Source organism: Pteronotus mesoamericanus, unplaced genomic scaffold (genome assembly GCF_021234165.1).
Source record: "Pteronotus mesoamericanus isolate MK-2021 breed Mesoamerican mustached bat unplaced genomic scaffold, CSHL_Meso_final scaffold_507, whole genome shotgun sequence".
NCBI classification, from domain to species: domain Eukaryota; kingdom Metazoa; phylum Chordata; class Mammalia; order Chiroptera; family Mormoopidae; genus Pteronotus; species Pteronotus mesoamericanus.
In genome coordinates this window covers 17849307-17874971 of record NW_026555319.1, presented here as the reverse complement: position 1 = coordinate 17874971, position 25665 = coordinate 17849307, and the positions used below count along the sequence as shown (strand labels likewise).

General features: G+C 49.1%; 2 gene segments (V, D, J or C); both read right to left on the bottom strand.

Annotated features, from left to right (window-relative positions):
• Positions 1-509: 509 nt before the first annotated feature.
• LOC129087243 (probable non-functional immunoglobulin lambda variable 5-48) lies at positions 510-1085 on the bottom strand. The segment is given in 2 exon segments: positions 510-904; positions 1019-1085. Coding segments are annotated over 2 exon segments (441 nt in total).
• A 10892-nt stretch (positions 1086-11977) lies between these two features.
• On the bottom strand, positions 11978-12565 carry LOC129087242 (immunoglobulin lambda variable 1-40-like). The segment is given in 2 exon segments: positions 11978-12348; positions 12479-12565. Coding segments are annotated over 2 exon segments (417 nt in total).
• Between the last annotated feature and the right edge of the window lie 13100 nt (positions 12566-25665).

The window sequence follows — 25665 nt, the reverse complement described above, 5'->3', positions numbered from 1 at the left end:
ACACAACCGTCTTTCAATGTGGAGGAGGTCCTGTTGGTTCACCATCCCTGGCGCCAGAGAGACCTGCTATCCTGGAGCCCCAAGAGGAGAAAACAGTTCCCAGGGACAGGCCACGATGGCCACGTGCAGACGGATGTAAACTCACTCTCGGGGCAGGTTCCTGGGAGTTGGGCTTGGGGCTCACTGCACCCAGTGACCCACTGGAAGCCCTCAGACCACCCACACCTGTGACTCAGGCCTAGATGCTGGGCTGGGCATGGGTGGGCATCGCCATCTTTTTTCGTGTACATCATGTCCCTGGACGGTTAGGTGGCCTGCGGATGCATTGGTGTCTGTGTGGCCATGGGCGGGCTGAAAAGATATTAACAAGGGAGACACAGAATGTTTAACTACGGACAAGAAGATAAAAAAATTGTGCCTCCATGAGTCTTTGGAAAAGAGTTGCCAACTGAAGGAGTGGGAACAAATGTCACCCTGACTGAGCCTTGGTCCCAGGCCGATCAGGGGTGTCAGCCCCCGGCAGACAGAGCACAGGGGGGTTTCAGTCTCACTTCTCCGTGACTCTGCAGCACTGTGTAAGCATTGCTGCTGCCGTGCCACGTACCACAGTAATAGTCGGCCTCGTCCTCAGGCTGCAGCCCAGAGATGGTCAGGAGCCCTGCGTTCGCCGAGGCGTCTTTGGACCCAGAGAAGCGGCTGGGGACCCCGGAGCCCTGGTGCTTGTCTGTGTCTGAGTAGTAGTTCAACAGATACCGGGGAGAGCTCCCTGGCTTCTGCTGGTACCAGCGTATCCTGTAATCACCAACACTGAAGCCACTGCTGAGGGTGCAGGTGAGTCTGGCTGTGGCTCCCGGAGACACAGAGAGGGAGGGCGGCTGGGTCAGCACAGGCTGCGAGAGGGAACCTGCAAGCACAGACATTCAGGGGCGCTGAAGCAGGAATATCTTTGAGCAGCCTAAGGATCTAAGGCACAGGGGGCTGACAGAGGACTGTTGGCTGACCATGGACACCTCCATACCTGTGCAGTGGGAGAGGAGCATGAGGAGGAGAGGGGTCCAGGCCATGGTGCAGACAGCTTCCTGTGGCCGCAGCTGAGGCCTGAGGTGGGCTGGGCCTCTTTTATCTTCCCCACTGCCTGGGAAGAGGAGGGGCTGTTCACGCTTATTTGTTTCCTCTGATGATGCACCTTTTCTGCCCTGAGAGCCAGCCAAGTCTGAGCCTGGTTGATTGCACTGAGCAGCTGAGGCGTGAGACTGAGCTTGCCCCCCGGGGAGGCTCTAGGGGGAAGCAGCTGCTGGGACCTTCCACAGACCAGTGAGCAGGAGGCTCTGCCCAGCCTAGGGAGCATATAGTTGCAAGGTCCCCACTGGCTACCACAGGCACCCAGGCCCCCGGCCTGGGTATTTGGGGGATCGCACAGCTGGAGTCACCCACTGTCTGGCTCTTGTGGATCCTCCGCAGCCCTGCCGCTCACTGCACTGAATGCGTCTGTGGATGGAAATGATGTTTGGGATGCTAATTTGAGACTGGTCCACAGACGTCCCTGGGCGCAGCCCCTGCTACACCCCAAGTCTCTGACCTTTTTTTTTTTTGGCCCTGACCTGCCGTCGCGACAGGGGCCACAGGGCGGGGCCTGGGGATCGGGGCTTAGAGGGCCCCGTGGGTCCTGCTGGGGAGGAAAGCGTTTTGAGAAGATTGGCTGGTTTGTCCGAAGAAGTACCAGAGTTGGCACATACTCTGACACATGGTGAAGTGAGGTTGTGGAGACAAGGGTGACAGAGTGAGCGTTGCGGTGTCAGATGGCAACGGATTGGCTGGACACGGAAGCCTATTTGGGTCCAGGTTGCAATGAACCTTCTCTGTTCTACTAAATAATGGACACATATTCATTGATTTAAGGAGGTATATTTGACAGGCAGCCGACTGCACATATTTAATGTGTAGCATTTGATAATTTTGGCATTTATATAAACCTGAGAAATCATTCCAACATCAACATATTGAAACATCTCTCAACCTCCCAATTGTATCCATATTCTTTGAAGTTCCTTTCCTTTTACCCCACTCCTCAGTCCCCCGGCAAGCATTGATTTGCATTTTCCCCACATACATTCGATTGCCTCTTTTAGAATAGTAGAAAATTGAAATAATTGCATTGTTTGTCCATATGTTGCATCTGGCACTTTAAAATTTAATCCATACTGTACCGCACATCCATGAGGTTTTTACTTGCTAACAGTACCCACTCTGTGGATATCGCGCACTGCATTCAAACAGCCATCTACTGAGAGACATCGGGGTCATTTCCAATTTGCAGTGATTATGAAGAAAGCTGCCTTGGATATTTGTGTGGACCCATTGTAAGCACATACAGTATGTGTACCTTTCTCTTTGATATACAAGAGTGGGACATGCTAGGAGGTATATGTTTAACATGTTAGGAAGTACCAAACATTTTTTCAGCTGACTTCATCCTTTTCACCCCCACCAGCAGGACCCGGGAGCGATGACTGTGCCGCGTCCTGGCCCGCGCTCCGCACGGTCACCGACGGGAACTTCAGACACTCACGTGGGGGTGTAGCGCTGTCTCACTGTGGCTTCTGCCGGCATCTCCCTGACACCTTCTGAGCCTGAGCATTTCTCCATGTGCTCATTTGCCATCTTCATATGATGTTTGGTGGAGCTTCTTTTGAAAAGTATTTCACTAAATGCGTTCTGTTAAAGTTTTATTTTTTTAAATCAGGTATACGACTTGCCAATAGCCTGTGGCTTAAGGCGCCATTCTGTTAACACCGTCCGTACAGGAGCACACAACTTAAACCTTGATCGAGTGCAATGGCTTCATCTATGGCCTTTGTCTTTGCTGATACAGCTCAGAACATGTTGCCAGCTTGAGCATTTAGTGCACATTTCCTGGTGGAATTATGTTTTCACCTCTAAGTGTTTGCAGCTCTATTTATAGCACACAAAGTGTCTTCCTCATTCACAGTGATGGCAACATTGCCCTCCTCTACTCACTCCTGTGTCACCATGCGAGCAGAGGTTGAAACCATGTCACTCCTAATCGATATGTGAAGACGCCCCTTGGCCCAGTTAGGTGACAGAAATGCTCTGGAATTTTGTGTTAGAGGCCGCAGCTGCTGGGTTGAACCATAGGCATGTGCCCCAGGGGGTGGGGGCAGCTGTTGAGACCTCATCTCGAGCTCAAGGGCCATGTGTCTCTTCCACACTTCAAGTCAGTGGGACCTCCCTGGGTCTGAGCTCACCCAGTACGAAGAGAAGGAATTTCATCCGGGAAGATGATCAGAGGAGGCTGGGCCTGTCCAGGATGAGCTCCCGTGATGGCCTGTGGCCTCGACCCACGGACTCCCTAGGCCACGTTCACCTCGGGGCCTCTGTCAACCTCAGGCAGCTCCCTTCTCCCTCCACCATCTTCTCCTGGACGGTTCCCTGCTGCGAGCAGGTGATGTTACCTGAGGCGGTTGACCTGGGTTAACGTGTGTTAGGGGGTTTCCTGAGACCCTCAGATATGAGAAAGAGTCTCCCCAACTCAGGGAATGGGGTGGAAGTGACAGCAGAGTCACAAAGAGAGACAGACACAAACAGGAGTGGCTGCGCTGGAGGCAGGGTAGTAAGTCTGTCTGGTTCACATGGACCTTGGGCTGGAGCAGGAGCTTCCCGACTGGAAAGCATTAGTAGGTAATACACAGTCCCCGGGCAGGTGATGAGGGGCGGCTTTCTGGTTGAGGAGGGTGAGCTCAGGAGGAAGAATCGACCGGCTTCTAGGGCAGAGCCTTCAGAGTGGGTGGTGACTCAGCGCTCGGCATGACTGGGCAAGTTGCATCGCAGAGGCAGGGAAAGGAAGAGTGGAGGACAGAGGAGGCTTACCGGAAGAACACTCTGCTAGGCTGCAGCGCACTGGAGTCCCGTCTCCCAAAGACCGGCAGGTTCTAAGAGTTTAGCCAGTCCACCCCTCGGCCCGCCCTCATGGCCACCCTCAGGCTCTGCTCCTGCCACAGGGCTCCCTGTGAGCGTGTTCTGAGAAGCCAGGCAAGTTCCGCGGGAGCTCTTCCCTTCGCTGAAGACCAGCTTTTCAGCTTGTTTGGAAGCCATGTGAGCGGCTGGAGAGACAGCAAGGAGGTGACAAAGGCCGAGGAGCAGAAGCCGGGATCTGAGCTGGCGGTGGGGAAGTGGGGGGAGTTAGCCCTGTCAGACACCTCTCCTTTTTCTCTTTCAGCATCGCCTAAGCAGCCCTCGATATCAGAGGTAGATGAGAGCTGTAAATTGACAGAGAGTAAGAAACTCGATATCGCCACCTCTGTGTTTTTGTTGTCTTCCCCACCTTTCAGAGTCCCTGTGAGTTCAGTGAGGTGGGGGACGTGGCACATGTGTCCCTGTGACTTCTCTTAGGAGCCTGGACCATGGGGTGAGATTTCGCCCCTTGCTGTCCTGAGTCGGTGGACCCCTGACAACACATCAGTGCTTTTTAGGGTCATTTTTCTGAAATTTACCTGATATTGCCTGAAACCCCTCCTCCTTCACAAGGCCCTCCTTAATTAATGAATTAGAGTTGACTGCTAATGAAACCCGTACATTCAAAGTCTGTCTTTCTGTTTTCACATATTAGCTCGGCACAATCAATTCATTTCTGTGCTTAGGATGTAAGGATTTCCTGGTAAATGTGCATATGTAGGCTAGCTTGGCTCTTGGTTGGCATGCTTTCTGTTTCTAGTATCACCGAGCTGTGACCGGGATTTACATCTGCCTGAGGGCCTGGAAGTGTGGGGGGTGCGGATGAGCCCCGCCCCCACCCGCGGACGCTCGGTCGGCTTGGCCCAGGCTCCTGTCCACATGCGGACAGACTGCCAGGTGCAGCCTGGAAGCCCCCGAGGGGGAGGGGCTCTCTCCATCCTGCAGGCCTTTCAGGTTTTCTGGGTGAGCCCTGGCTCTGCACCTAGAGGCCCAGTCGCCCAAGGCCGTTGAGGGTTCGTGTAGCGCGTGCGCGTGCGGCACAGTTCATCACGGCCAGGGTTCCGGGACCAGGCAGACGTTAGGGAAGCCAGGTCACACAAACCGCCGAGTCACAGGAACCGCCCTGTCACTGGAACGGGCTCTCCGGGACCAGGCATGTCCTAACCCCCAGCCATAAACTACCCAATGCGCTGTGTCCACGCGAGAGTGGGAGAGAACCGACTGCTTTTCAGGTGGGGCACTGGCAGAGGGAGTGTCCTCCACAGCAGGCACCCGGGACTCCCTAAGCCCGCACGTCCATGCGGGCGATTCACTGTGGCTCCTTGGCAACTGCTGCCTTGGAGTCATTTGCGCCGCTGGCGGCTCCTGCCCCAGACACTATGGAGGTTTGGGGCCGAGAGTCAAGCGCCATAGACCCGGAGGCCCGGCCACCACTGGCCTGAGAGAAGGGTGAGTATTTACTGCGCGTGGGCGGGTAGCAAAGTTCAGGTCACCGGGGATCAGGGCGGAGCTGGTCCTGGTGCGGAGGGGTCCGGCCAGAGGAGCAGTCTCCGGGTGACACTGCATCTCCAAATGCAGTCCGAGCCTACCCGGTGGCGCTTGCTTCCCCTGCGGGTCCTAGTGCAGAGAAAGTGTCTGCCTGGCCAGGGCGGGGCCTGGCACATATGCAGCCACCTCCTTACCTGTCCTCCCAGTAGCACGGAAGCTAAGCTGGAAAGGATTCACTCCACCCTTCCCCCCTCTTGCTCTGGGCTCCAAGATCGGTGCTTGCTTTTCCCGCTGGACACGGCGCCCTCCATGTTTAACTAAGCCTTGTCATTGCCTGCTTCATAATGTGTTTTTCGCTTGTGTTGGGGCTGAGGGAGGGGGAGGAGAGAAAAAGAAGGCATCTAAAGCCTGGGTAGACATTCCCAGCTCCATCATCCCAGGAGTTATTTGCTCTCAGCCATCCCACACTGCACCTTGCTCCGCCTCAGTGAGCTGGTGTCAAACAGGGGCCAGTCCTTTTTGTGCCCTGGATCGAAATAAGAGTCCTGCTAAGCACTGGGAAAACTAGCCCAGGAAGTCCTGGCCGAGTGGCTCACTTGGTTGGAGTGCCGTAGCATACACCTAAAGGTTGTGGGTGCGGCGACTCCATCGGGAACGTACCTAGGTTGTGGGTTAGCTCCCCGGTAGCGGGGCTTATGGGAGACAAGCAATTGAGGTTTCTCCCTCACACCTGTATTTCTCTTTCTCTCTCTCTCTCTCTCTCTCTCTCTCTTTCTTCCCCTTCCTCTCCCTCTGCAATCAACAAACATATCCTCGGGTGAGGATTTTCAAAAAAGATGAATATTTACAAAGCTAGTCCAGGAAGGTAGGTGACAACATCAGAAAAAGAGCTTGATTGTATTTTCAGAAGCAGCAGGACCATTCAGGGGCACAGTGTGTTTCCAGAAGGAGGCATCCAGTTTGTGCTGTTCTGAGTGACGTTTACAAACCTCGCACTGGGGTAGCCCCTCCCCTTGACAGGCAGCCTAAGCCTTCTCGGGTCATGCAAATGTGCGTTTAAAATGATCATTTCAATTTAGTTTACAGGTCTTCACAACCTCTTGCCTTGACCAACCCGTGGTAGTGGTCATGTGGTGATGGACATCTGGACTTCTGCCCCAACTGTCGCTCGGTGAGCTGAGTGATTTAAATGTGATAGAAACGGAGAGTTCTCAGCTTCACACCTGCAGTCCTACCAGATCGGACATGTGAGTGACTGCTGCAGAGATGTATTGATATGAATCTTCTCGTTGATGTCTCCACAAATGGGTATTTTTAGTCAATGTGTCTGTATTGTCTCTTTGCCATGTTCTGCTCTCCAATTTTTCATGTAATTCTAAATGTATTTTATAACTTTTTTCTTTCTCAATTTATGTTTGATTTTCCTATCAGGCTGTTGCAATACACATTTTACCCACTTAGGAAACTGCAGTACTTACCAGTGCCTACATGATGTGCAAACCCACACCGAGAATAGACGCAAAAAGACACTCTCGCTATTCTCATGGGATCAGGGGTATCTCAGTCTTAGAACAGACACTTCCGCAAGGGGAAATTCCAAGAGAAAGTCTTTGGAAGGGAAAAGCCAACCCAAATTAAACAAATGCGTTCCCCCTAGGTGCCCTCTAAGCTTGTGTGAGGGCCTTGACTACTATTTCGACAGTGGCAAGGAGAACTGAAAAACGAGCCACAAGTCACGACCCGGTCGGCGCTCACTGTGTTCTCCTCTGTGACTGCAGGTGGCGCAAGACCAGGAGGAAATGGTACAAATTGTGGACCTTCTTCCTGGCCGAGGAAGACACTGAGAGGACCGGACAGGTGGACGTCCTGGCTCCTTTCATCCTGGAGCACAAACAGCGTCCGTGTTCTTGGTAAGAATGGGAACAGGAGCCTTGAAGAAAAAACAAAGAAACCCTTATCTACCACATTTTTAAAAATGTATCATTTACGTGGTCATATTGTACAGCACCTGGAAGTATCTGCTCCCTTTGGGTGGTGTAGGGCTGTGTGCACGGGGGTGAGGGTGCCTTGTGTTGTTGTGTGTGGCGTGATCGTAAATGTGTGTGTGAGTCATGTTAGTGAGCCTGCGTGTTTTATGACAACTGCACCCGTTCTTCAATGAACTCATACAGCACACACCCCAGCTTCACCTGGAGTTCTGTTTCTTTTCCCAGCTCATCAGATGGAGAGGCTGAGGGGCTGATATCAGTGGCCCAAGCTCTCTGGTTCTTAAAGTGGAAGAGCCAATGTGTGGACATGGCAATTCTGATGCCCTGACCTCCTGACCTGCATGTCCGCTCCCTCATGGGATTTCCAGTCACCGTGCAGGGCCACGGGTGCGTGGAGGACAAGCTGCGTACCCTGCACTTCGCACGTTGCCGGAGGGCCTTGACTTGCCCAGAGTCCAAGGAGGCAGCCCCTGCTCTACTCAGCCAGCCGTGGTGCGAGCCGTTCAGGAAGTACACGCGGCCGTGTGTGCACGGTGCACCCAGCGCAGAGGGCCCGGTGCCGTGGAGGATGGAGGTTTGCGAACTGCAGGGTGTTCACTCAAGAAGTGTCCGATAGAGAGGCTGGCTGGCTCCTCCGTGGCCTTCCAAAGTGCTGTGCCCAAAATAGCCACAGAGCTCCTAGAGCTGCCAGGCTTGCCAGGAAGATAAGAGCAGAGGCTGCCACCCTCCACCCCCACTGCAGGTCGGCCCCCCAGGCCAGCTGGTGACACTTCAAAGAAGGAGTGTTTCTCTGGAACATCTCCCCTCCCCCGCTCTCCTCCTCCTTGTCTTACACATTTGTGGAGGGAGGGGAGGGGATGATTCCCATTCAGTGAACTTGTTTCCTTCTAATCTTTCAGGGAAATCCATGCTCCAGAAAGCTGTTCCACAGATATTCTGCTGTTTGCAGCCTCCTGCATACAGGACTGGGGCTGTGCATTCTCCAATCTGAGGAGCATGTAATGATGTAGTATGTGGAGTTGATCAGAAAACTGAAATGGAGAAAAAGACTTAAGAGGATTGTCAAAGTGACCCCGAATAGCAATACACAATTAAACACAGCTCTGAGTGGATGAACGTGCAGAGTCTGTGTGTGACCTTCATACACGCAGTATCATTGCCTGACATTTCAGAAACAACAACGGGACATTTTTTTTATCCTCATATGCGGACTTTTTTTTTTTTTAATTGTTTTTAGAGAGAGAAGAAGGGAGGGAAACATCAGTACGAAAGAGAAACGCTGACTGGTTGCCTGCCGTATGTGCAGAGACGGGATTGGCGCCCACACTGGGGATTGTGTGCCCAGGCCACACCGGGGTTTGAATCTGCAGCCTAGGTCCGTGCCCCGGCTGGGAATCAAACCCACAACCTTCTAGCTACAGGGCAACTCTTCAACTAACTAAGCCACACCGGCCAGGGCAGGGGACTTGTTTTTTGTCCTGTGTTGTGGCCAACATGTCCACAATTGGATGAGGAAGTCCCATAAACAGGCTGTCTTGGGTGTCAGATAGCGGTGGGTGTAGTCACCCAAGAAGGCTTCGGGGGTCACTTATCTATGCCCTGAGTTTCCTGACTATAAATTCAGGAGGAGGACTTGGCAGTGTAATCCCTCCTCCTCTTTATAACGTGTGACAGAAGCATCTTTCTGAGAGCCCTGACCCAGGCCTGAGCACTCAGCCCACCCAAGGTGCTCAGGGGGCTCTTCTGGGAACTCTTTCCCTCCCAACAATCCAACGCATGGGACAAACACAACTTTTACGATTGAACTGAGGCCAATATTCCAATGTTCACATGTGCTCCTATGAGAACGTTTGAATCCTCACCCATCTACGTCACTCTATAGTTAGAAACATCCCAAGTGAGATGCCCCCCGCATTGGCTAGGTCTCATTGGTCCAATTCTCTGTCGCCCCCAGCCCCACACTCACACAGGCGCCTTCCCCCATGGGTGCTCCTGCCCCCTCTTCAGTTTCTCTGTCATAGCAATCTTCAGGGACGGGGAGCAACAAGCAGTTATAATGTAATAAAAAATGTACCCGTTTTTCTTTTAAAATGAGAAGGCACTTGTAATAGTCTCTGGGTGAAAATCACCTGGCTCAGAGCCAAGCCCTGAGAAAGGTCCCTCCTTGGAGAGCCCCGACCAGTGCTTTTCAGGTGCCCCACAGCGCCTTCTACTGGACCCACAGCCGCAAACCCTCAGTGGCCTGTGAGCCACCTGAGCACTCTGCATACAAGGGCCATGAACACATGGATCCCCCGGATGACCCTGGCTAGGGGTCCTGCAGAGTCAGGGATCTGGGAAAAGCCCAAGGCTTTCTCCAAGTCTCTCTGAATTCTCAGGATGCACTCTTCAAACCGTCTCCCCATGAGATGTCACTGGGTGGTTTTAGCCTTTGGTAGTCTTGAGAATCAGTCTGACGATGGTTCAAAAGTATTCCTCACAAATACCATAAAACCCAGCAGCTCCACTCTTGGGTAACTACCTGAGAAAAAGGCTCCTCGGGCCTTTTGCTCAGCGGCAGGTGAGCAAAAGGCCCGAGGAGCCCTGAGATCTGCCTCCTTCTGCCTTTGCCTGCTGGTTGCCTATTAGGCTCAGTCACTGAAAGACTTGTGTGGCGTAGGTTCTCAGTGAGCCGCCAAGTGGAAGCACGTGGTGTTCACAGATACAGATTCAAACTCAGTTCCTGAGCTAAGTGTGAAGCCACTCAGCGAATGTCCCAAGGTTCACCAAGGCTAGCAGCCACTCACCGGGTGCCTGCAGACTTTTGTGGGGGCCCAGGTCTCCGATAGTCACCAGGGAAAAACCAGCAGAGTTTATCAGCCCAACACACGAATCTTGGCCATGTGAAGGGAGGGCTCTGAGCCTGTCAGGCTTGCGAGGGGAAAATGCCTCCCATCCTGGAAGGAGAAAACTCAGTCTGTGCCTGATTCTTTCTGGACCCCGCGGATGCCCGTGCTTGTCAGGGGTCTCCCACCGCCATAGTCCTGTCAACTCTCCGGGTGCAGGAGTGAGGGGACCAAGGTTGGAGCTGTACTGCCAGGCTTGGGTGCCAATTCCCCTTGGCTGGGCATAATTATAACACATGGAGAATCTTCAATACAACTGCAGAGTTTGAAGAGAAAGCTTACAGCATTACCATTGAACCATGAGATTTCTCCTTACAGGAAATATAGCAAAATTGGGAAAATTCACTCAATAATGAGAAACACAACACAACAGAACAGTAACACAGTCCCTGACTAGTTGGTGTGAACACAACGGGGCATTTTAAACACCTGTTTTTCTACCTGTGTCCTGTGGAGCAGAGAGATTGGACGGGAAGGAGGGAGGCTTGGGGAGGAGGGAAGGAAGCTGGAAGAGAAATGTTTGCCGATATTTCATGAAGTTAATGCTCCGTGTTTGTTTTCAATACAGTGTGAAAGTATAATTTTATATTTGTCTCTTAATTGCCAATAAATATATGATAAAATAGGCATGCAGTCTTTTTTTGTCGTCATAGTGTTAATGATGCTCAACTTGTACCAGACAAAGTTATTCATACAAAGATATGGTGTGTGTATAATAACCAAACAGATAGTTGATGCAGTAGAGATAAATGTATGTACATATATATAACGTTTTGAACTGAGGAGGAGGGTCTAAACAAGATAAAAATAAATCATTTGAAAGGTATTTAAATATTAGAAAATATAAACAACACCAGCTTCTACAAGTCATTAGGAAATAATGTCAATGAAAACAACAAGAAATAACAGACTAGGAATTCGATCCTGGAATTAGGGACAGAAGGTGGTAGCGTGAATGAGACAACCCACTTCTTGTGCCCAGATGATAAAACGGGAGTGCAAATGTCCCCCACTGACGTCCTTCACTTGTCCCCCAGTGAAACTCCTTGTCCTGTGAGTGAGGAGGGTGACGAGCGGAGGGATCTGGGCCCTGATGGGGAAGCCCCGGAGGCTCTGCGTGCTTAGGCCCGGTTGCTGGAACTGAGACTCTCCCATCTCCAAGCGTCTGATATCCTGTGTCTGCGATATGCTTAGGCCTCTTGGTGCAAATGTGCCCCTGAGCCTGTCTGTCCATCTCTCTCCACCTGGACGTCAGGCTATAACAACAGCTCCAGGAAGGGGGAGAATAACTACGAGGCGAGTGTGTGAGTCGGAGCTGAGTGCTCCCGGGGCTCCCATGAGTCCTTAGGCTGCAGTGCCCATCCCGGGCCGTTCCACTGCACCCTCCTGTCTCAGGGTCCTCACAGGAGACGGCTGGTCTCATGCTGCCAGTTGTGTCCTCTGTAATAGGCTAAACGCTATTCAGTGTAGACATTCAATCAGTGAAATTTATGTCATGCAAGTCACATCTCAAAAAGTTATGATAAAAAATGTGAGAGTAATCACCTATCACTACTTAAAGGCGTGCTGTGCTCATAAGGAAGACTCTCAGAGTCGGAGTCTCTAGGGCCGGCCACCATCACCCTCTTTATCTGTCACTGGCCCTCATGGGATGATCATGGGAACAGGGGTAGGTTTTTGTCGCAGTTCCCCATGGGTCTGGAGCACTGTGGTGTTAGTGCTGCTGGAGTCATAGGTAGAACAGTAATAATCCCCCTCGTCCTCAGGCTGGAGGCCGGTGATGGTCAGAGAGCCCGTGTTGCCGGATGTGGAGCCGGTGAACCGATCTGGGATCCCTGGGGGCCGAGTAGTTCCAAGCATCACAGTTTTGGGGGCAGCCCCAGGAACCTGTTGGTACCAGCCTGCACCATAGCTTCCAACATTGTTGCTGCTTCCAGTGCAGGTGAGGGTGACCTTCTGTCCCACAGACCCTGACACCGAGGCTTCCTGTGTCAGCCCAGACTGCGCCCAGGACCCTGGAACAGAAAAGTGGACACACAAGGATGTGAGCCTGGGGTTATGTCTCAGAGCGTCTTCCCAGTAAAAGGAAAAGCTGTGTCCAAGTGTCTCCCACGGTCACTTGTCCGGCTCCCCTCCGTCAGTCACCTGAGCAGTGAGCCAGGAGGGCGAGGAGGAGAGGGGTCCAGGCCATGGTGGAGGTGCCCACGCTCTGCTTCTGAGCCTACGAGGCCGAGAGCGGCCCAAAGTCTCTCTTATCTTGTCCCCTCGTGGGAGGGCAGAGAGGAGCCTTTCATGCAAATATTGTTTCCTCCTCCTGGATCCCTGGGGATAAAGGTGGTGGCAGCTGCATGTGGGTGAGGCTGCAAGAGCCTCTCTGGGGGGCCCTGGGAGGTCACAGCTGCTGGTCCCCAGTGAGCACAGAACAGAGAGCACAGGGTTCCAGCACTGGTTTCCCAGCTGAGACCCCCACAGACCCTCAGGGATGGGCCCACAGCGCCCCCTGCTGTTTCAGTGTCCAGACTCACTTACGAGTGGGACTGAGAGGCAGGAGTTTAGCAGAGAGAGTGAGGCTCTGGGCTTCAGTCCTGCCTGGGGCACCACCCACCCCACACACAGTGGGGCCTTCTCATCCCCCAGGGCTCCTCGCGGTGCTGCAGGTGTCCCCATGCCTTACTCTTAAGTCTTGATCTCCTCAGCATGAGATCTTCCTCCTGCTTCTCCTACCATTTAGATAATTATGTTGTTGGACGAGAGGTGCCTTAATGGTCAGAGTGAAGGTGTCCTCCATTCAAAGATCGGATGAGCAGAGGGCACAAAGACCCCTCCTCACCCTCTACTTCAGCACCTGGGATGACCAGCTCCTCTCCCTCTCCTCATACGTTACTTCCCACCATGGCACCCCAGTGTCCATCAGCCTCTTCAATTGTCCTGTCTTCACCTGCGATGGCACCCAAGTCTATTGATACCCAGGCACAGGGGTTAACCTGATCCAGGAAGAGACCAGAATTATTAGGGAGTGAGATCTGCTTTTTGCTTGCTCTCCCCCTGAGAGCATCCATGTGAGATGGTCATCAGCGCTGCCCTCCCCGGATGCAGCCTGCACCCCACGGCCCCTCAGCCGCACACCAGGGTGAATGGGTCTCTCGCACCACGTGCCTTGTGCCTCGGGACGGGGTTGGATCTTTGGGGACGTGCACAGGCATTGAAGTTGCAGGAAGAGCGTTCAGTATCGTGACACTGAAGTCCCAGGTGGCCTGTCTCAACACTGTTTCAGTGTCTAGGATGCATATTAATTTACTCAACACATCCTTGTCTACACCCTACTGTGTGTAGACTTCTAATACCTCATGAAAAGAATATCAACACAATTACTTCCCTAGTGCCTTACCCTAATCAATTTCTGTGGAAATAGTGCCACTGATATGAATGATCTATAAGTTAATATGTAAATATGTATATATTTCTCCATCTAGTCACACCCAAATCTCACTTACTAACATCAGAAATGCATATTGTATTCCTGCGAAGACTTAGTTCCCTCTGAATAGTCACAGAAAAGACCGCCTCCCTGTACCACACTGGTGTCACATGAAAACCAGAGGATGCCCATGGCCATGACAGCTTCTCCTTTGCGGACCGTAGCACTGATGTCTGACGCATCATGGTGTTTATTCGCCGCTCAGTAATTTATTTTAATTCACAAAAATGAAGTCATGAATAAAAAAGAAAACTCAAACATTCTCTCTCCTTAACCCATGTCAACCATGTGTGCCCCTCTTGCATCTGGACCAGGACCATCCAACCAAATCCCCAACCGGAAGCATGGGAGCCATCTCAGACCCATCCACGTACCCCTCACTAAACCTCCAGCACGGCCCAGGGCCAGCGTTTCCCATGCTCTTCACCCTCACTCTCCTCCCCAAGGCGTGGCCACTATCTTCTGCTGCAGGATGGGACGGGTTCTCCTCCCGACCTGTCTCCCTGCTCCGCTCACTTTATTCCCCTCGCAGCTGGGATTTTGGTAAGCAGACACCTACATATGCATGTCAGGCCCCACCAGCAGTACTACCATGACCATGTTTTTCCTTGTTAGCAGAAGTCATCACAACTACCTGGCCTCCAGCTGCCTCCTCAGCTCTCCTGCCACTTTCTCGGAGCTCCCCCTGGTACCCTCCGTACTCCTTACCCCATTGCATAGCCCAAAGGCCACTGTCCCCATTTATTTGCATGACCAATTCGTCCTTCTTTGCGTTCTTACCTGTTACTATAACAAGTGGCCCCTCACCCGTAACACCCATCTCACTCCCACTTACTCTGAATATGTGCTATTGGACACCACTCCTATTGAGTGGGGTTCTTTTGTCTCAATTCCCCACCTTGTGCCCCGAAGCTCTGCAGACACCCCTTACGTGGGTGCCTTTGTCTCACTTAACTTGCCTCATAGCACATCTTCAGTGTCCAGGATGAAGCAGACACAGAAGTGTAAGTACACAACTGCAATATTTTTGGTTGTGGTTTTAATGAAGAAGAGATTTACAAGACTTTCTGGTAATAATTTATTTGTATCACATTATTGGAGCACCCAAGTGTATATCCCAGAATGGGGACTTCTGACCCCGCTCCTCCTTAGGATGCTCCACTGAGTCCCCTGCCAGATCCATATTACAATCTCTCCAGGTCTTAAGACCCGCCTGAGGAATATAAATAAGCACAAGGTCCCTGATGTGGATCATTTTACTCATCACTCTGAATCTCACTGGTTAGGGGTCCTGGATTATTTGTTCTTGCAGAAAAGAGAAGACACTGTTCTGTCTTCTCCTGGACATGGATCTTTGCAAGAACTTGAGTTTGTGGAATCTTAGATTTCACAATAATATGAAGTTATTTAAACAGAATACGTCTCTTAACTTGGAGGAAGAAAGTTAAAGCTTAAAACAGAAGGTGGTTGATCCTCATTGCGCATGGAAACCACAGGCTCCTCGTGGCTCCCAGTGGCCCACGTCATGGGCTGTGGAGCCACCTGACAAGGGGTGTTACTCTCTGAATCCCTTTCTCCTTCCTTGGGCTTTGCTGATACCCTGATGTCCATGGAGAGTAACATACAACCATCTTTCAATGTGGAGAAGGTCCTGTTGGCTCAGCATCCCAGGAGCTGGAGAGACCTGCTTCCCCTGAGACCCGGGGGGAGAAAACAGTTCCCAGAGACAGGCCATGATGGGCAAGTGCCGAGGGACGTGACCTCAGTCTCGGAGCAGTTTCCTGGGAGACAAGCTTGGGACTCGCTAGACCCAGTGACCCACCGGAATACCTGAGACCATGACACCTGTGACTCAGACCTAGATGCCGGGCTGCGCCTGGGCAGGCACCTCCACCGCCTTCTTAGTCCATCATGTCCCTGGAGGGTCACATAACCTATGGCCTGATTGGAGCCTGCGTTGCCATGGGCAGGCTGAAAAGATATTAACAAGTGTCACTGTCTTCTGTGCAACGTCGTGTATCTTGTTCTTCTTCAATAAATGTCTGTATTTTTCAGAGTACATCGTGGGATACATTCTGGGCAAAATTCGTATATCTGAAGAAACCTGAAACAATAATTTGAAATAATTTATGCACCCTTGTGATCATTGCACTCTCCTCAGCTTAGATTCAAAAAGGATGTTACTGCTATTTTGGAACATAAGGTAATCGAATTCTACTCTTTCTGAACAAGTACCTCCCAATTCATCCATGATTTTTATTATTTTTCTCAGAGAAATGGGAGATAATTCAGACCCTTCCCCTCACTGTTCCTTCTGAGGATGGTTAACATCAGGCTGCCTTGAAAGTACAGGTGTCTGGTCATGTGATCTCCATGTCAAGTCTCCAGGCCCATGAAAGCCCAGAAGTAGGTCTTTGTTCACCACGGGGCCTGTCATGGTCAGGAGAGTGAGCCTGGGTCAGGGCCCATTCAATTACAACTATTTGTTTGTTTCATCTTTGCAGCTCTGAGAAAATCCACAGCGCCCTCTGGTGACTTCTAAAGAGAATGTTAATGATAGGAGTTAAGCAGAAGAAATGGCTAGTGGGACAGGGTCGGGTTTTCTTGAAGTCCCTTCCTCCCTTCATCCTTTCCTAATGTCATCTCTTCCTCCCGGTCAACCCATGGTCATTAGGGCCAAAATAACGCCAACAAAGAGCCCTTGTTTGAGGTATGGTAAAGAGGGAAATTTTATTCAGTCCCAACAACAGTGAGACAGCGCAGCTATGAAAGCAGCGCTGCTGTGGAGCAGCTCAACTGTGATGAGCAGAGCTGTGAACACAGAGGGGGCGCAGAGCAGCTCTGGGACCGTGTGGCCCCGGGCCAGGCCGCTCTGGCTAGACAGCTCTGCTCCGTTCCTCTATGCTGCGTGCTTTGTGCCTCCCTGGGCCGCCCCACTCTGCGCTGGCCGGCTTCCCTCCGCTGTGGCGAGACCACTTCAGGGTTTCAGCTGAGCCATGGAGACAGTCTTGATCCTTCAAGTGCACTCTCTGAGCCACAGGGAATCCAGCCCACCTGAGCAGGAGCCTCTGATCCCTGGTCCCTGACTGGTCCATCCTCATGCAAATGAGGGTACCAAATCCTTGCAGTTTTTTTGGCCCAAAAGGCACTGCCCTGATTGGTCAGAATAGAGCTGCTGTGATAGGATGTGGAAAGCCTCACTCCTACTGGTTGAAATAGCATTCCAGGAATCCTTTCTAAGGGCTGGCCAGGATGGCAGGAGCACAGTGCAGACAGGCAGGTTAGTAAAGAGAGAGTTTGTTTGAGAGGTCGCTGTGCAGAAAGACTGCATGTTTTTGAATATTCAGAGCCACTCCAGGAATCCAACTGTACAATAAACAGTACAGAAAACAATCATACAAAAAGTAAGTATGCATACTCCTAATATTGTGTTTACAATGCTTTTTTTTCTTTAAATTTATTTCTTATTGACTCAAACTGAAATTTCCTAATAAGATATTTAGGGAGATGTGAAAAATAAGGTAAATCATAATATTGCATGCTGCGTGTCCCCCTCCCTCCCTCCGCCCGGACGCCCAGGGCTGGCAGCCTGAGGGGCAGTCGTGTAGCGATACAACCTGCAGCCCCAACCCACCCCGCACTCGGGGGGTCAGCCCAGGCATCAGCGTTTCTGGGAGCCAGTTCTACATAAGATGCATTCTAATGTATAGTTACTCCTATGAGCCATGAAACAGAATCTAAGAGATCACTTATTTTTAAAAATTCTGTCCAATTTCTGGTTGTAGCTTGAAATCAAGTCATAATAAATATAGTTTCATGTTCTAAATCTGTTGATGGGTGTTCCTGGATTTTTAAATGGCCATTGGAAAGAGATTGTGCCCTGAGAGGGCAACCTGATGGAATTTTAAGCAGAAATTCTCAGGAATGACTTTAGACAAGTAGAAGAAGAGGTTCTTTTCAAACTTTAATAGTTATTAAAATCGTGGAGAGGGTGTCGCAGCGGCAACCCTTGCGCACGCACACAGGCGTCTGTCTCAGTAGGTCTCGTTGGGGGAACTGCATTTCCAGCAAACCCAAGGTAAGGGTTCCATTTCAGTGGTAATGAAATATGTTTGCGGTTTGAGAGTCAAATCAATAAGATAATACCTTTTAATGCTCTTTAAAGTGAAGACTCTTACAGGGAGCAGTGAGACTGCTGAGACCCACTGTTGGTTAATAAGTAATTGGCCCTGGGTGGTGTGACTCTGTTGACTGGAGCATCATCCTGTGACTGAAAGGCTGCAGGTTCCATTCCCCGTCTGGGTACCTGTGGGAGGCCACCAATGGATGTTCTTCTCTGCTGTCGACGTTTCTCTCCCTGCCTTCCTCTTTCTTAAAAGCAATGAAAAATGTCCTTGGGTGATGATTAAAAAAAATAATTAAAATGTCTTAAGTAATTGGAAATGTCGAATTATGCAACTAGTGTTTATAATATCATACTGTGGGAAAAAATATGACTTGGTATTCATTTTGGAATTGCTAGTAAATTATTAGTTTAACAAAATGTGCATAACTTTTTTCTTTCTCTTTATATTTATACGAGTTCCAACTCTGTTAACAATAAATATTCATACTAAAATATTTTACTGTTAGGCAACTATAGCTCTGATAGTGCAGAAAAAGATATACTTTTATATCCATGAGATTTTTAGATGAGTATTAACGCAAAAGTAAAAGAAAGAATTACGAAGTTGAAAACACAGTGACAGTTTCCCTAAATCACTAGAATATATTTAAAATTAGAAATAAAATAATAAGAAAACAACTGCTATGCTAACAGAGGGCTAATAAAATTATAACACATTTCATTACTGTAAACAGTTGGAAGTCATACTAGCAAAAAGGATCCCTGAAACTTGTCACCCATACTGATGTTATCAGGCATTTTCCAGATACCACAGGCCTATTAGTATGTCTCAGGAGGCAAATCGATGTGGGAGTTAGGAGCACACTAACTCCAGTGGAGTTGGGAGGGATTGTCAGACTGGAATGGGAGACATACCAGGTGTGCTCCAAGAGCCCCTCACATGCAAGAAGGAGACAGAGCGGCCCTCCATGTAGATCTTGAGTGACATTGCCTGACTTTGTGTGGAGCTTCCTCTGGGAGGTCCTTTTATCTCTGAAAGAACATGCTGAATCAGGCTCACCATGGTCTCTTCACGGCTGCTCTCTCCCAGATTGTAGGTCCAACATCACCCAGAGAGTGCCCACAAATCCTAGCCTCAGCCCAAATCTTCCCTGGGAGATGAAGTGGGTTTTGTTGATATAACTTAGATTCTTCTTGCGCATGTGTTTCATTGTTGCTGCAACTCTCAGCTGTGATCATAAATCATACTGGCTTCTAATTCTCAAATCTGATACCTTTCCTGTTTGGTTGGAATTCTTTGATTAGTAAAATGAGAAAATATGTTGAGGCTACCTGCCCTGTATATTATTATATGTTTTTTTAAACATATGGTAAAGCCAGAACCATCTGACCAAGGGCTCTGGAAGGAGGGTTTGAAGGTAGCAGAAAGAATGGATGACAGCCACTAGTGCCCAGATAACAGTAGCAAATGTGCCTTTACCCCTGTATTTCCCTGTCCACTAAAGTAAAGTCTTGGTTCATTGGCTGACAAGGTAAAGGGGAGAGTCCTGGCCAGGGGGAACCGCCATCGCGGGGTCCACCCATCGCGGAGCCATTAGTTTCCAAAGGCCCCATTGCACGTGTCTCGGCTTTTCATGTCTCTTTCGCCTGACATAACAGTGTATGGGAAAGAATTTCCTGGGGTTTTGATTGCATATTTGGGTACTTCTTTTTCCTTGAATATTATCCTGACAATACTTATTTTCTTCTGATCCTCTGATCTTTTAAGTGTAAATTTTAGTCTATTTTGTAATTTCTTCAATATGAGGATTGACATTAAATATATTACTCTACATGGAGCTGTCATCATCTCCAAGAAGTTCTTCCTTATCTCTGGCGTAAGAAACCCTTTTGAAGTGTTACTCAGTCTGCATTGGGCCTGATTGACGTTTTTTGTTTTTGTTTTTTTTTATACCCCTTGCATTGAATCAAGGGTTCACTTTATAGGATCTAGATTTAAAAAAAAAAAAAAAGGATTGAGGTAACCAATATTACCTCAAAAAAGAACTAGAGAGGAGAAGCTTTAGAATTTGGGAATTAAAATAGAGAAAGTGAAAAAAATGACTCTAAAAATGTGTTAATGGGAGGTGATCTCTGTGTAGCTGGAGATCAGGAGCTCCTCAAGAGTAGGATATCAAGAGCAAGAGAGAAACACAGCTTCTTTAAAGTGTCAGAGGTCAGAGATAGCTGCTGGTCCCCAGTGAGCACAGAGCAGAGAGCACAGGGCTCCACCCCTGGTTTCCCAGCTGAGACCCCCCACAGACCCTCAGGGACGGGCCCACAGCGCCCCCTGCTGTTTCAGTGTCCAGACTCACTTACGACTGGGACTGAGAGGCAGGAGTTTAGCAGAGAGAGTGAGGCTCTGGGCTTCAGTCCTGCCTGGGGCGCCACCCACCCCACACACAGTGGGGCCTTCTCATCCCCCAGGGCTCCTCGCGGTGCTGCAGGTGTCCCCATGCCTTACTCTAAAGTCTTGATCTCCTCAGCATGAGATCTTCCTCCTGCTTCTCCTACCATTTAGATAATTATGTTGTTGGACGAGAGGTGCCTTAACGGTCAGAGTGAACGTGTCCTCCATTCAGAGAATGGAAGGGCAGAGGGCACAAAGACCCCTTCGCACCCTCTATTTCAGGGCCTGGGGTGACCAGCTCCTCTCTGTCTCCTCATACGTTACTTCCCACCATGGCATCTCCCAGTGTCCACAAGCCTCTTCAATTGTCCCGTTTTCCCCTGCAATGGGGCCTGGGTCAACTGATAACCAGCACAGGGGACTTGTCCAGGAAGAGACCAGAATTATTAGGGAGTGAGATCTGCTTTGTGGTTTCTCTCCCCTCTGAGAGCACCCATGTGAGATGGTCATCAGCGCTGCCGTCCCCGGTTGTAGCCAGCACGGCCATGGACATATGACTCCTGTGCAGTATAGTGAGCTGATGTGTCCTGTGACTTATAAAGAGGGAGGCATTGTGCCTTCACAGGAATACAATATGCACTTCTGAAGTTAATCAGTGAGAGTAGAGGGTGACTGGATAAAAAAGTATATATATATACACACATACATATATATACACACATATATATACTTTTTACAGTGCAATCCAGAGTTTTTTTATATATATATACACACACACACACATATATATATCTCACACACACACACACACACACACACATACACACACACATTACCACAGAAATTTATTAGATTAAGGCACTCAAGACATAATTGTGTTAATATTCTTTATGTGAGTAGAATACGAGTCTGACACACAGTAAATTCTAGAGAAGGATGTGTTGAGTAAATAAATACGCACTGTAGCCAGTGAAAGAAGGCTCAGAAAAGGCACTGGGGACTTCAGTGTCATGATACTGAATGCTCTCCTTGGAACTTCAATGCTTGTTTGGCAGTCTTGATGCTACCATCCAAAGTTGAACAGTAGCAATCAGCCTCACGGAAGCCAGTGATGGTCAGATAGGCCATGTTGCCGGACTTAGAGCCAGAGAATCGATCTGTCATCCCTGGAGGCTTAGAACTTCTGAGCATCACAGCTTTGGGGGGCAGCACCAGGAACCTGTTGGTACCAGCCTGCACCATAGCTTCCAACATTGTTGCTGTTTCCAGTGCAGGAGAGGGTGTCCTTCTGTCCCACTCATTTTACTTTCATTGTAGCTAGAGAGTTAACATGTCACACCCCACTTTCCTGGTACTCTTCCCTACTTCAGAAACCAAGTACATGGCCCAGCACAACTTTTCTCAATTATTTGAATGATCAATATCTTTTTCTTTGCATTCCTATTTATTATTAGAACATTCTGCGCCCCATCCATATATCCATGTCATCCTACTTGGTCTGCAAATTTCAAATTTAAGACTAATCTGTTGATTAAGCCTTTTGGCCCACCTCCCCGCCCACCCTCAGGCCCATACCCACCCACACAAGCACCTTCCCGTGTAGGTGCTCTTTTTCCACTCTTTAGTTTTTCCCTGACAGCCCATCTTCAGGAGCTGGTAACAAGCAGATACAGAACTGTAAACACACAGCTGGCATAGTTTTGGTTTAGGTTGTAATTAAGAAGAGATTTATTAGTCCTTCAGATGAAAATTCATTTTTATAGCATCCTTGGAGCATCGAAGTGTATATCCCAACGTGAGGAACTCAAAACAGCCCCACAGCGTCCCCTGCCGGATCCACATCACAATCCGTCCCCGTCCTATGACCCACCCGCCTGAGGAATTTAAGTACAAGAGTCATGATTTTGGATGGTTTTACTAATCACTACGGATTGCACTGGTTAGGGGTCCTGGAATATTGGTCCACACAGAGAAGAGAAGAGACTGTTCTGTCTTTTCTAGGATACACCTTGCAAAAAATTTAGTTTGTGGAATTTAAGCTGATGGGACAGATATCAAAACAAAGAGAAGTTATTTAAACAAAATATCACCCTGGCTGGCATCGCTCAGTGGATTGAGTGCCATCCTGCAAAGCAAAGGGTCGCTGGTTTGATTCCCTGTCAGGGCACATGCCTGGGTTGCAGTCTGGGTCCCCGGTGGGGAGCGTGTGAGAGGCAACCACACATTGATGTTTCTCTCCCTGTCTGTCTTACCTCCCTTACCCTCTAAAAATAAATAAATAAAATTAAAAGAATAAACAGAATATCACTCTTGACTTGCAGGAGAGGGTTAAGGCTTGAGGCACTAGGAGGATGACCCTAAGGGCGCATGCAAACCACTGGCTCACAGTGGCTTGTAGTGGCCCATGTGAGGGGCTGTGGATCCCGTAGCAAGAGGATGTTACTCTTTGAAGCCCACTCCCGTCCTTCCTCCAAGACTCTCTCATGTCTTGAACTTTGCTCATTGGTGCCCACCACGAGGTCACTTTTTCTAGGAGCTGACTCCCTTTCCAGGAACCTATGACAGGGCCAGAGTCGTGACCAGCTGGAAGCCAGTGTGAGGGCGGAGCTGGGGGTTTTGGTCAAGATCTCGTACACTTGCCTCACTCCCACCCCGCTCTGCTCCGTCCTCAAGGACTTTCCATCGGCTTCTCTCTCTGCCCAGCCTTTGATCCACCCCTGCTTGGCTCAGTGCAACAGTCCCCGTTACAGGTTCCATTTCCATTTATTTGATTTCAAGTTGAAATGAACAAGACTTAGTATAATTTAATATGTTTATGTGGCACTGTGTGTGAGTAGGCTATTGATTCTATTGGGTTTGTTTTCCTGTTGTTACCAATTTGTAAATGTTGCTTTTGAATCTTAGATGTTATTTAACTTTTTCACAAAAATCATTGTTTTCTAGTCTGCTACTTAGCTCAACAATTTTCCGCTGTGTGCCTCTTTGAATGTTTATTCATCTAATATGTTGTGTGTGTATGATTTTCACATTTTGTTTAAGATACAATTTCCACCATGGGGTTATGAAAGTATCCTCCTTTTGTGTTAGGATCTAATAATGAATTTTCTAATTATTTACTTTTTTAAAGCAAAGGCGTTATTTTTAGAGCCATCTTAGGTTTGCAGGAAAACTAAGCAGAAAGTTCACAGAGTCCCCATACATTCTCCTAAGTTGATGTTGTACATTGGATGAAATCGTAGAAACCAATATTGAGAAACCAATATTGATATATGGGTTTTAACTAAAGTCCATAGTTCACATAGAGTTTGCTCTTTGACTTGCACCAGGCGACTCGTTTTGCCAGACGCCTGTGTCATGTCAGCAGTCCAGGAACCTAGGGAGCAGTTTTACTGCCCTAAAAATCCCCGTTTCTCCCCTGTCATACCTCTCTCCCTACCCCGGACCTCCAGGCAACCACTCACTTTTTAGGTTTTTAACTACAATCTGTATAATTTGCCTTTTTCAGAATGTTATGTTGTTGGAGTTATACAGCAACTGTAATTTACTTCTTAAAGATTATTTTCTATGCCTTAGCAACATGCATTGAAGGTTCCTGATGTCTTTTGTGCTCTGACAGCGTATTTATTTTTAATCACTGAATTGTGTCCGATTGTAGGATTTACTATAATTTCTGCATTCAGTGATCACAGGGTATTTTCTTGGTTTCCAGAATTAACAGTTATGAATAAAGCTCCTACAGGCATTTATGTGCAGGTTCATAAGTGGACACCTCTTTCCAGCTCATTTGGATAAATACTTAAAGTGACTGACGCATCCTATGTGGTAAGCGTGCTTAGCTTTGAAAGAATCTGCCAGGCTGTCTTCCAAAGTGGTCCCGACTATATTGCATTCCCACCAGAATGATGGCTGTGGTTTATTTCGATTACTGGTTTGGTCCATGTGTTTAACAGAGTCTCTCTACTCTGGCAGGTTAAAACTCTGACATCCTCCAAACCTTTTATAAAATTCTTAAGGTTGAATCTAGCTTCCTACTTGACATCCCTAATGAATCTAATCCTCCTACCTCTGTTATTTTCTCAGCCTGGATAGCGGCTCTCTGACGGTGCAAAATTTTTATCAGGAAATTTCCACAGGCAGTGAGTACCTACAGACATTAGTACAGTATCCTAAGTTCCTACCCTCCAGACTTCTAGGCCAGCTCAGTTCTTGTTTTATCAATGACTTTCTGATTGTCTTTAAAACATGACCATTTAATTTGTAATTACAATTTATTAATTGTTATATATAATATGTCACCTGTGTTATAATTCTTAGAGGATAAATTATCTTACCATTCAGATGTTAAGTCTCTGGCACATCATTTAGGACAGCGGTCCCCAACCTTTATGGCATCAGGGACCAGTTCACTGGCTCACCTGCCACTCAGCTCCCGCTGTGTGGTCCAGTTCCTAACAGGCCATGGACTGGTACTGGTCTGTGGCCCAGGGGTCGGGGACCCCTGATTTAGGATACACATCACAGAGTGGAGTGAAAATCTGGACCCTTTTCTGGATCTTTGTCTCTGAGGCAAGAAACACACAGGCACACGAAGTCTGTCCCATTCCTCACGATGTCCGTGGCTGAGAGGCCAAATTAGTATCATCTTCCATCAGACATCACCCCTGTGTTAATTCCATTTGTGTCTCTCAGTCCAGGATAAATGACTGTGTTGGAGAGAAGTTCTCCTCTTGATGAGGATACTAACACTGCCAGGCCACTCAGGACAGCGTCTCAACATGGTGACGGGCCCAGTGGGATGTTGTGCCAACTGCATGAAGTCTTGTCTATAGACCTACGGTGATGGTACCTGAGCCCCACACTTCCCAGTGACCCCCTGAGCAGTTCAGGGCATGATGTTTACAACCATTTGGAGCAGCTAAGAGACCTGCTTCCCCTGAGCCCTAGGAGGAAAAACCCATTCCCAGAGACAGGCCACGATGGGCACGTGCAGATGGACGTAAACTCATATTCGGAGCAGTTTCCTGGGAGATGGGCTTGGGGCTCGCTGGACCCAGAGACCCACCGGAAGCCCTCAGACCACCCTCACCTGTGACTCAGGCCTAGACGCTGGGCTGGGCAGGGGCAGGCACCACCACCTCCTTCCTAGTCCATCCCGCCCCTGGAGGGTTACATAGCCTATGGTCCTGCATCGCCATAGGACTATGGTCCTATTAGTGCCTGCGTCGCCACAAGCGGGCTGAAAAGATAGTAACAAGGGAGACACAGAATCTTTAACTACAGACAAGAAGAAAAAAATTGCACCTCCATGCATCCTAGGAAAAGAGTTGCCAACTGAAGAA